Source organism: Dreissena polymorpha, chromosome 9, assembly GCF_020536995.1.
Source record: "Dreissena polymorpha isolate Duluth1 chromosome 9, UMN_Dpol_1.0, whole genome shotgun sequence".
Classification (NCBI taxonomy): Eukaryota; Metazoa; Mollusca; class Bivalvia; order Myida; family Dreissenidae; genus Dreissena; species Dreissena polymorpha.
The window spans coordinates 54,254,670-54,267,503 of NC_068363.1; the positions used below are offsets into that span (position 1 = coordinate 54,254,670).

The window sequence follows — 12,834 nt, forward strand, 5'->3', positions numbered from 1 at the left end:
TGAATTTCATCACTGTTTTATTAAGAAATACAAACAGACTCATGTAACTAAGTTGTTATTATTAGTAATATTGCGAATAATGTGATAATTAAATAATGACGTATGTATTTGTTTGTTTATGTGTAAACAGGGATACTCAAAGGGGTCTTCGTTACTGCAGATCTTTCCCGTATATCATCTTCAAAACTAAGTACGTATATATGCGATCAAGATGGCAAGCCCATTACCAGTGTAAATGTGTCCGAAATGAATAATTTGAATATCAACTATTTTTTTCTACATCTGGCATGCGATTCATGACAAACCTGTTAGTACTTAATTGTATTGTATACTATTTCAGATACAATGTTTTATTGATCAGCGTACCATACACTGTTCAAATTGCACGTGTGTACCATATGACTTCATTTTGCATCGTACTGAACAAAAACCCTCGTGGGATAAAATAATTTCTTTCAGGAACAGCTTTCAAATCATGTTTAAAACTACAAATCACGATGTTCGAGTAAAGTAGACATACCATATATTATTAAACAAACCTCCGTACGCATGTACTGTCCACTGTAACTGACCAATACATGGTGAAGAACTAGAACACCGTCAGTTGACCCCGATTAGATTGGGTGAGTATATCTAGATATATATATAACTATAACTGAATATATATAACAATATAGGTTTACAAACAATCCAAGCATTTCAATCTTCACCAGGACGCGAGAGATCGCGATAAACTGTCGGTTCAATAATGAGCATAAATGGATTAATAGCTGTATGTTTCTTGTTAGCAGTCACCAAAGGTATTTATAAAGAAAATATCAAAGTTGTTAACACACAATATTGAATTGGGCAGCCTGCTTTATTGAATGCATACGTATCATAATTCAGTAGGTTTATTTTAGCTGGGCTCAATATATTTCGAAAGCACGGGGCTACATTTACATTCCGGACTGTAACTTCATCATTCATTATTGGCGTCGCTCTGGAGAGCGGCGACTAGTATGTAATGCATTTGTTTTCCTTTATGGGAGGGGAAGTTATTTTACGGATCAATGTATATATTTTTGTTTTAAGAATATCTTGCATAGTGGTGATTTTTTGTGTAAATTAGTGTAAATAAGTACTGCATTTGTGCCTATTACATTTATTACAACATGTATTGTCAATAATGCAAAGCTAATTGTTTTAATTAATAACTGATCCACAACTGATCACAGGGAAAGATCACTGGGACTAGGCAAATACGCGAATCTTTCTGGTTTTGTATAAAAACAAAACATAATCAAAATATATTTATTTGTGGTTTTTCTAAATTGCTTATTTAGTGGAGAATCAATGTAGAACGATAGTTGACGACCTATCGCGCAAGCAAGTTTTTGGAACGCGTTGTGGTACGAAAACGTACAATGTATTAGTTTATAAATAGACATATAATAACGATCGCTATACACAACTTCACCAAATAGCAGTACATAAATGATGTCAGCCGGAATAGCTCAGTTGGAAGAGCGTTAGACTGAAGTTGTTTACGCAATAATCAACTAAAGGCCCCCGGTTCAATCCCGGATTCGGGCACGAACGGAACAGCTCGGCGGCTGACAATTTTTTTCAGTCAGGTTAATCAATATAATAAAGCCTTCTTTTATGTAGACATTTTAAAATCCATTTTACTACAATTGGACATTTTTATTAAAATTAATGGATGCCGCGTGGTGACAACGTTAATTAAAATTTCTTATTATCACTTAAATATCTTATCAAAAAATACTCGTGTTTTTATATTTACAAATAAATGCAAACAACACATCTATTATCCATGTATTTTTATGGTTGTCTATCATAGGCCCTAAGTACTATCCCTACCACATATAGAGCGCGAAGCGCGACACGTATTATTGATTGTAACAATGAGTTGCGATAAAGGAAGCAGCCGCTTATCAAGGAGGAGCTGTGTTCCAGCAACCCGTTTCCCTAGAGTCAAGCACTCCTCGGAGTTTTTTTAAGAACCACATATAGAGCGCGAAGCGCGACACGTATTACTATCCAGGTGGTATGGGTCCTTTAGCATTATCCGACCATTACATCCATAGTTATCTTCCTTAAAAGTTGAGAAATTTTGAAATCGTTGTTCGAAGTCTTAAATTTTCATCCGATTGTTCCCAAACTTGCACAGGTTTTTTTTTATCAATGAGGACCCAACCCAAACTCTATATGAGCAATATCGGACCATAAGTCCAGAATTATCTCTGTTTGAATTTAAAAATAAAAGTGACAAACTGCTTGGTTAGGTGAATATGACAACATTATTCATCAGATTATTTCCAAACTTAAAGTGTCTTCATATCAATGAGCATTTTTACCTCATTTACAATGAGAAACATCGGGACAATACGTCCAGATTCCACTTGTTTAAAAGATTTCACAACTTTCTTGTGAATCTTTTTAAACTTGTTAAGTTTTTTTTATATCAGTATTACTCGAACCCTATTGAAAATGATGAATATCGGAACAATAAATCTATTATGACCTTTTACTGAATTTCAAAGTATTGTGAAATGCAGTTTCTTTATGCAATTGTCAATTTTCATTCATTTTTTTCAAACTTTTACAGTGTTTTCATATCAATTAGTACTCAACCCCTATCGTAAATGAGCAACGTAAGAATAAGTTCAGAATCATCTCCCCTTGAAGTTGAGACAAATATGTAATTACGCTTACAAGATGAAACAGATTTTTAAAAACCTACACAGTTCTGTTCCATTAATGAAAACTGCACACGGATGTCAGTAAAAAAAGGAAACCAATGTAAATAAAATGAGCTATGAAATATTTGGGAGTTACAACACAAAATCATAGATAATGGTTATTTAAGGGGTTATAACACAACATCATGATTAATGGTTATGTGGGGGTTATAACACAAAATTATAGATAATGGTTATACCAGTATCTTTCTATTTTGTTTAAAATAATCGGCTAATATATAAATATTTACAGTAGAAACAAATCGTTCCATGTAACTTCATTGAGTGCCTTTTACACTGAAATTCCCGACGCCCTTTGATGCCTTGCATCAATACTTATCTTGTGCATATTTAAAACTAATAACCATGATTTTAACCATGCGGAGACGGTGTGTCTCTGTAAAGACTCTTTCTCTAGCTAAACGTTCAGGTTCACACTTAGAGCTATGATAAAAGTTGCATAAAATATTTTCCAGACTGTAGTTTATTTATGACATTTTAAAATAACTGGCCACTTTTGTTTACTATGTTGAGACAATTTGTCGCGTTTTATGCAAATGTCTCAATTCTCAATGATAAATATACAGGTCTAGGTCAAATTACATTTGTTGTGATCGTATTGATTGTAACTAACATTTCGCCATCTTAAAAAACCTTACCGCTAGTGAGCAGCATTTGAATATGAGAATTTGACATATATCAATTGATGAAAGGCCAAGGTCACGCTTAGAGGTCCTTCTAAAGATTTGTATTTACTACACAAATCAACATCTTTAATGAATGTTACTTTTTATATGAAGGTGGTGTCATTTACGTTGACAAAGGTATCCCTTATGATGATGGGAAATTGTCATCAGCAGAGCTTACCATTGAAGTCACTACTGACGCTAGTCCTAAACATGTCAAAGGTAAGTTCACATTTTGAAGCATTTTTCGAGTCAAACTTGCACGTTATTGAACTATTTGCATATCTTACGCAGAATGATGTTCATTCAATGTATTTTATAACCTGTTAAATGAATTGCCAGAATATATCACACTTTAGTCGGTCTTATATACATTTCAGTTCAAACTAGAAACGGGCGCTTTAAATTAGAATAATAAACTAATGAGTAAATTTTTATATGTGTCTAGCATTAACATATGTGATATACTTTTGTTTTACTATTAAATTGCTAACTTCGATATATTTTCTCGTGCTTTACTATTTTTACGATACAGTTTTCAGCGTTTCCAATGTGCCTATTTTACCAGACTATTACAGCATCCTGACAACAAAACAATTCGCCACTTGTACTTTGTATTATAGTGTACTTCCCACTCGGACCAGGTGAATTCCCAGTGATATATTTCATCGGAGGTCTGAGTGCATATGTGCCTGCTGAAGCCTATAGCATCGTGCTGTCGAAAGTGGCAAAGCACGGGTTCTTCGTGCTCGGGATAGACTATGGTTATCCTGTATCGGCCGCTTTAGGAGAGGATTTGGACGTATATTTCCAGGAACTATATTTTGTAATAATTATTATTTATTAATGATAAAAAGAATCATGATGTGAAATAAATCTTTAACTGTTGGTCATTCAGTTTACACATATTGATTTATGTTTTAATTTCCGTCAACACGTTTTAAATGAGATATATACATCAGTATGTATTTAAATTGGTCAATCTTATCATGCACTAATGAGATTTTGGTAGTCCAACACATTTTCGCTCATTAATAAAGATGCATACGCCCAAAACATCACTATGATCCGTATATAGAATTCATCCCGTATACGGATGTTGTTGTTTTTTTGCATAATTCTGTCTTCATTGTCACTTTTCCACAAATTTAGTAACAACAATCTGTCAAATAATGATGAGAAAATGGGTGAAATATTTGGGTTTTCTTTATGTACGAAATATTGACAAGTGTATCAGTGGCGAGTATGCATGACTGTCAAAAGATTAAATATTTGGATCTGGTGTATGTTTAACAACAAAGGGGTTACGATGCTGTTGACACAAGCCTCAGGCTGTATTTGCATTATTTATTGGTATCACAATGCTGATTAGCGTGTGCATACTTGAATAGTGACTACTCCAGTCCTGTAATTCAGCCAATCAGAAATAAACATGCATAGAACACTGACCAATGGGATTCATAACTGAGTTTCACGGGGCAGATGTTAGAGGAAAACAAGGCAGTTAGCGTTTAGACCTAGAGGTGGATAGTTGGAAAAAAGACACAATCATGTAGCAATCACAACGTATTTGTATAACCGAAATATTAGTTATGTTAGACATTAAATTGGACTAGAAACTGATATATGGTGTAGTTGAATATTTTATCCTAGATTATGCAGAGAAACAAACATGAATAGAGAGGGACCGACTTGTCCCATGCGTGACACGAGAAAATGGTAGTTAATGCAAATCTCGTCATCTTGGCAATTCGCGCATGAAGAGATATCGAATTATAGGCTACACACCGGTAATTTAAGAGTAATGAACATTGCCAGTAACTATGTGTCGTCCATGAACTATGAACGATTACGCGACACATCAAATGTTTGTTCTGAGATGAAGACGAACGACCACATTAATAAATGCGGCCCTATTTAAACGTTGAGTGTTAAAAATGAACCTCGCTTTGTGAAATCAGGGTCTAATGCATGTGCGTACAGTGTCATACCATATAAGCTTGTGCAGTCCACAGTCTAATGCATGTGCGTAAAGTGTCATACCATATAAGCTTGTGCAGTCCACAGTCTAATGCATGTGCGTATAGTGTCATACCATATAAACTTGTGCAGTCCACAGTCTAATGCATGTGCGTAAAGTGTCAGACAATATAAGCTTGTGCAGTCCACAGTCTAATGCATGTGCGTACAGTGTCATACCATATAAGCTTGTGCAGTCCACAGTCTAATGCATGTGCGTACAGTGTCATACCATATAAGCTTGTGCAGTCCACAGTCTAATGCATGTGCGTATAGTGTCATACCATATAATAGTGTGCAGTCCACAGTCTAATGCATGTGCGTATAGTGTCATACCATATAAGATTGTGCAGTCCACAGTATAATGCATGTGCGTAAAGTGTCATACCATATAAGCTTGTGCAGTCCACACATGCTTATAAGGGATGAAACTTTCCGTCTAAACTGGATTTTCGTATAGAACAAACTTCCTTCAAACACAAATCAAGCCTAGGCAAAAAGTATCGTTCCTGATTAGCCTGTATAGTCCATACAGGCTAATAAGTCCTCACAGACGTACCTGGGACTATATTCTACGAACATGCATTAAGCCTAGATTTCCCAATGCGAGATTCAAATTATGTTTCAGCTGCAGAAGTACCTGGTCAACAAGACTTCCGGTATTCCACGATGGGACCTCACGGGGCTAGCCTGCCACTCAGCCGGATGCGACACCGCATTGAAAATGTTAGAAATGCAAAAGTTTCCATTTAAAGTAAGATTCGTTTGTTAGTTTAAGAAAATGTAAAATTACAACTCAAAGTTCAATTTCATCATAACCATGTATTTAAGGAATTTGTAAAAACGCGTTGGGTGTTCAAGAAATACAAGCGTTTCCATTAAAGGTTAAATGCCACCATCAGTACAACTGTAAGGAATTTAAAACATTGAATTTAATGTTTTAGAAATGAAAATTCTATTTAGGGTTAGAGTGCAACAATATGTATCAAAATTGAATTCTACGCTTTGAAAATTTAAGAAATTCAAAATTTCAAAACAAACTTATATTAAAATTATTACAATTATATAACTTAGTTACCATATGGGTAATGATTTTTGCATTACATTACGGCGACAGTATTGCGATTTCGTTGTCTCTTAATTTAAATCCCTAAAGTAAAACGTTTCAAAAACAACGAAATCGTAATTCTGTCGCCGGCATCGCCAGCAGCAGTGGGTGGAGAATACATTCAAACAACGTTTGTTGTTTCTGTGTGTTATTCCCCGAGCAGAAAATCAATATGAAATTAATCTGCAACAAAAGCATTGCATTATATAATTAAGACAGTGCTTAGGTCCTTAGGTGTTTAAGATAAAGCGTTAAAAATATATAATACGGTATTTATTCACCCTATGACAATTCATCAATCGTTTTAAGAAAACAGGGCTTAATGTTTGTGCGTAAAGTGTCATCCCATATTAGCCTGTGCAGTCCGCACAGGCTAATCAGGGACGACACTTTCCGCTTCAATGGTATTTTTTCGTTTAAAGGAAGTCTCTTCTTCACGAAAATCCAGTTAAGGCATTAAGTGTCATCGCTGATTAGCTTGTGCGGACTGCACATGCATTTAACCCAGTTTTCTCAGAACGCTTCTTAATAATGTGTATCACACAAAAAGCAAAACAAAAACTAATAAATAATGTTTACTTGCACATTACTTTCTTATACACGTCTGCATTCTTAGGCAAGCGCCTTCATGGAACCGTACAGCCAGCTGGTCCACGGGACAAAACTCATGAACTACACGGTGCCCTCCCTTATGTATGGTACCCAACTCTCAGAGGACGGTTTCCCGCACTGCAACGTGCGCGGATACGACTACATACAGTTTTACAATGTATGGAAATGTCCCAAGGTCGCTCTGGAAGTAGCAGTGAGTGTTAAATTGTCGTTGTTGCTGTTTTTAAATGGTCGCTTAGCGACCGTCTAAGGTGGTTAGTCTAAAATATAGGTCGATACGCCTTAGCTTCTAGGAGCCCAATACCCACTGACTACTCGTATCCGCGCGAGAAAGAGTTGTATACTTTATGCAAGAGGTTTGAGTTCTCCAATTATATTCATTCACAAATGGAAACATGATATTAATATCGTGTTAAATGCAATAGTTTCGAACGGTGCTTTTATAGAAAAGAATCAATAAACAATGGTCGTATTGTACGTGTCGCGGAGGAGATCGTTTATGAATGAATAAAATAGTCCACTTTCTGCAGCGTCTTCATGACGTAGTTTTTTTGCTCAGTCCATTCATAATATGAGGCTATTAATAGATGCGCCTGTCGATAAACAAAGGAAAGTCCACGGGCGATAACAACGCAATAGGTTACGCTCTCACATACACCCCAATGACGTAGTACAGGTCGTCAATTGAGGCTATTAATAGATTCGGGAAAAAGTTAACGCTTATTTATATTCTCAATTGATAAAACGTTGAACATAAGTTCAACAATAACTTCAGCGATACGATAGACAAAAACAAAAAAAAATTTCATAATCGCTAAACCCGAATATAACAAACAATTTATAATAATAATAAAATGAATGACCTGTTTCGTAACCTCGTTCATGCTACTACAGCGGGTATTTCTGGAAAACGTTCTTTGGTTCTCAACAGATAGCGGCGATCTTTTGTATTTACGGGTGCTAGCAACGCAATAGTAGAAGGTTAGTAGAAGGTTTAGCTAGTTTATATTCACAGTTCTCAATACATAGACAGTTTGATATGAGTTCATCAATTACTACAGGCATACTATAGGCAACCTCGAAAATGCTTTATAATCGCTAAAACCGAAAACAACTAAATATATTACATGTATATTAAATATATTTATAACAATAAATATCTTTTAAAAATGTAGTCGGCGTATACGCTGACCTTGAAATAAAGTTTGCAATTGACTTTTCTAAATAAATTAATACAATTAAACAATAGTTAAACTATTGTGTTGTGTTTTTCACTTGTAAGTTGCATATTCACCGCATAAAATGTGTGTTAGCATTGTCAAACCACACATTAGTGTAAGTAGATAAAAAGTATACTACGGGAAAACACTTCATATGTGTCCTCATATGCCTTGTTATATTTTTCTTCACTATCGAAATATATCGTATTTTGATATATGATTTAAACGCAGTTTTCTTTTGACACATTTAAATCACACGTCAATAGCGCCGTCATGCGAAAATGGGTCTTATGCGTTTTGGCAAGCGTTTGTTAAACCCAACATGTGCTTTTGCGCAGTCAGGCCATAGGCGATGCTGTTCGCTATAAAATCACTCAATATGTTATGTTTCTTCTTACCAGAAGGAGAGATAGCTGAGTGGGCTATTTATATGATGGGCGCATATGGAATAAGACCCATTTTCGCATGACGAGGGTCATTAAAAATCTGATTGCGAATTGAAAATGCCACATTTAAGAACAATGCTTTTTGATACAAAATTGAATTCAAAATAGCAAACTTGTTAATAATGGCAGCCTATCTACACATTAAGGAATAATTTCCAGACGTGCTGACCAAGTACGGCAAACATTGTTGTATGATAATTAAACGATTTTCTCTTATCGTAACACTATACTATTTCGCTAATGATTGTTTTCTCATCTTGGAGGCGAAAGTGAAATTCTGCGAGATGGATTGTAACGCGTAATTGTAACAGGGCCATAATTTGTGTCGTTTGAGCATACAGAGAGTAGTCCGGAATTCCTTACACTGAACAGTGCCACATCCTTTGAATTGAGCACATACGCAGTGTTGTAGCAAAAATTCAGAGGATGTATCTCGAATCAGCTTATTAAATATTCGAAAATACCCATGCGTGTCTGTTGGCGTTATGTAAAAGTCACTAAGATGAAAACTGAGTAAAACAGCTATGCCTAAAAGCGCATTAGTGCTCTATACCTATGTTTATGTCAGCGTTGTTGACACCGTGTGAACTGCTTGGGTAACAAGTAAAGCATAAACAGCAATCTTTATATACTTTTATTCCTCTATATACAAGATACGAAGATTATTGCATATTTTGAATTTGTATATGGTGTCAAAAATCAAAAGTTTTGTACACGGAACTTTCATTATGAATTTATATTCTTGGTGAGATAGTTATTTGATATTAGAAAAATATTCCTTTAATATGATGGTTACTGCAAATTTTCTTTGTATTAAGTTCTCATAACCATTATCATCATACTTTCTATGCTTTCAGAACGTCCAAAAAGCATTTTGTTTTTATTATGTCTAAGTTATTTCTATGAAATAATAAGGATGATAAAAAGTGCACATAAAACTCGACCCGTGCGCTATGACACACACTTTATAAAGTTGAATGGCGTGTGTTAATTTCAAACTTGCGATTGATTTTGAAAAATGAATTGCGTGTTAAATTATGCAATAGCGAACATCTTCAGTTCCTTCAGCGCTTTGATTGTTATTGTTGATTATTTGCTGCTCTTTCGCATTGGGTTTTGTGGAAGTGATGATGACAATGATTTAAGCCGTGCTATGAGAAAATTTTGCTTAATGCATGTGCGTAAAGTGTCGTCTCAAATAAGCTTGTGCTGTCCACATCGTTTATCAGGGACGACATTTTCTGCGTAAACTCGATTTTCGCTAGGAAGAGATTTCCTTTAAACAAAAAAATAATTAATAGCAGAGACTGTATTAAAGAAAGTATTAAAACTTCCGGAAAAAGCTTAAGACTTACATTATCTAAAGGTAGGAAGGGGGGACTTAATAACTGTACACCTTCCAATTCCAATATAATAATAAAGATTGCAAAAGGTCCGGAACAAACTTTTAATGTGGTGGACAACATGACTTGAATAGCTATATAAAGAGTTAAGAAAAATGCTGTGAAATTGTAAAAGGTAAGCTTATGTTGCGTAATACTCTCACAACTTGCATATACCCTGAACAAATCTTCCATAAGACAGAAACCCGGGCATTATTTCAAACGGCCAGTTGTCACGAGTTTATAAAAGCCACATTCTAGATATTCGCATTGAATTTTGCGGTGATAATGAGACCGACTAAATCCGAGCAGCTAATGTACTGGTTTCAAGCAAAGCTCCTAACAAATAAATGCATTCATAGCAAGCAACGTGTTGATCATCGATTCAAATATTTATAATATTATTAAGGGTTAAAATGGATACTTTCTGTTCCTGATTTCTTTTTTGAATGCAAACCATGTATATAAGATACATGATTGTCGAAAAATCCGCTGATATGCAGTAAACACGAAATGTACAAACTAAAGCTCTTTTCGGATTTTGAAATATTGTTCTTGCAATGTCAGTTTCACCGTTAACCGTCGTTTTACAAAATCTTGTATCTTACACGTCAATGATATCATATATTTTGAAAGAACAATGTTTTAGTATAAAATAGTGACTACATATTTTCAGGATTTTGGACATTGCGACTTCCTGGATCCTGTTGCATGGGAAGGTATGCATCCAATATACAATATCCTTTATGTCCATGTGAAAAAATGCTATACGTTAATTAAAATATGCACAATTCGATACTTATGATCATCATCCATATCAAAATAGAATAAGCGCAATATAACGTTTTCGATTAAAAATGGCACTTTATTTACACACGCGATATCAAGTGTTGCCTTTCAGTACAACTCTTTCGTATCAATATGTACGCAATTCTGCTTCATGTATTCAGCAACTACATGGATTTAAAACGATTTGAGTCGTGTTCTGAGAAAACTGGGCTTAATGCATGTGCGTAACCTGTCATCCCAGATTAACCTGTACAGTCCGCACACGCTGATCAGAGACGACAATTTAAGGTATTTTTGGTTTCAAGGAAGTCCCTCCTTACCGACAATCAAGTTTAGACGGGAAGTGTCGTCCCTGATTAGCCTGTGCGGACTGCACAGGCTAATCTGGGATGGCACTTTACGCACATGCATTAAGACCAGTTTTCTCAGAACAAGGCTCATTTGAGTATGCGCTAAACAAATAAATCAGCCTTGAGTAAATAGAAATATATGTAAGCCTTTTAAAGCGCTTGCTCAGAACAACGGATATTGACGTATGCTATTATCGAAAGGTTTTGCAAAGTTTCGATTGAGAAGACAGACTACATAAGAAAATTTAATTTAAAAATCCGATTTTCTTCCTTTTTAGTCACTTTATTATGCAAGGATATTTGTTGGTTTCGATAGAGTATTGTTTTTAATTCACGAGTGATCAGAGAAATTAATTTGCTAATAGTTCATAAATTGTTCATATTTATTTTCTATGATCACGAGTAAACAATAAACGATAATTGACCAAGATCCAACATGTTTTATTATTATTTAATGCTTTTTCCATCGTTCATATCAATTGTTAAAAGTTTGAACTGAAGAAGTTCTGTTAAATTATGACGCCATTACGACATTTCACATTAATAACTAATAAAATCATTTATAATTTTCACTGATGTTGTTCACTGTTTCAGACAGTGAACTTTCACTTTTATATCATCGGTATTTACATTAAAAAAACACATTGATGCATTAAATACCGTTTGGTTATTCATACTCCAACTTTTAGTGCGGTTTTAACTGAAATATCTTTTCGTTTAAATGATCGGAAGTGAAGTTGAAATTAATAAATGTACGTTTAAATTAAATCGTTTTTTTAATACATTAGGCAAATCGAACAGTACATGATTCCGTTATTACACTGAATAATGCCATTTAAAACATATTTTTCAGGATGTCACATAACACACTTTTGCAAGACAACCAACAACACGCGTCTGGATCATTACAGACAGACTGTTCAAGGTGTCATATCCGCTTTCTTCGAAACGACGTTACAGGGACGCCATGACGTCATCGATTATATCACAAACACAACCAATATTCCTACTAAGGTGTTGAATAGCAAAAGTGACTGGACTTGTGGATATAAATCATAAGTACAAGTGTTATGAATATATTTGTATTTTTTTCTTCAGGTTAATGACGTTAACGTAACGGTATTGCACTATCCATGACGCCACACGTTTAATAACATTACCGCCGTGATATTTTTTATGTTGAATAAAACAATAACGAAAAAGGCCATATGAGCTTCTGTTTATAATTACGGAATAAAAAAAAATTGTTAATTGGGTTTCAGTACTGAACAAAACACACATACATTTGCTTGAACTAAATGTGGATAGATGTAAAAATTTCAATAGATTGCACATACGTTTTCTGTTTGCTGTATACACACGTTTTGTTTGATCAATCAACTGACGTTTTCTAAGCGATTTACAAACAGGAGAATAATTCGTGATGTTTTAATATAATAAACTACACTCACGTGAATAGAAGACACACAACAGGAAAA

The 12,834-nt window shown here is 34.8% G+C and overlaps 1 protein-coding gene across 1 annotated transcript; it reads left to right on the forward strand.

The window, feature by feature from the left end:
* Nucleotides 1–667: 667 nt before the first annotated feature.
* LOC127845868 (uncharacterized) lies at nucleotides 668–12,561 on the forward strand. The gene is made up of 7 exons (XM_052377037.1): nucleotides 668–800; nucleotides 3,545–3,652; nucleotides 4,054–4,256; nucleotides 6,078–6,203; nucleotides 7,174–7,362; nucleotides 10,894–10,936; nucleotides 12,210–12,561. Exons 1-7 carry the CDS (start codon nucleotides 749–751, stop codon nucleotides 12,413–12,415), a joined length of 927 nt encoding a protein of 308 aa, XP_052232997.1. The 5' UTR covers nucleotides 668–748; the 3' UTR covers nucleotides 12,416–12,561.
* The last annotated feature ends 273 nt before the right edge of the window (nucleotides 12,562–12,834 follow it).

Coding starts and splice junctions, on each gene's coding strand:
- LOC127845868 (XM_052377037.1), top strand. CDS start 749: ATGAGCATAAATGGATTAATAGCTGTATGTTTCTTGTTAGCAGTCACC. Junction 3,653..4,053: donor TAGTCCTAAACATGTCAAAG/GTAAGTTCACAT, acceptor TTTGTATTATAG/TGTACTTCCCACTCGGACCA. Junction 6,204..7,173: donor TGCAAAAGTTTCCATTTAAA/GTAAGATTCGTT, acceptor CTGCATTCTTAG/GCAAGCGCCTTCATGGAACC.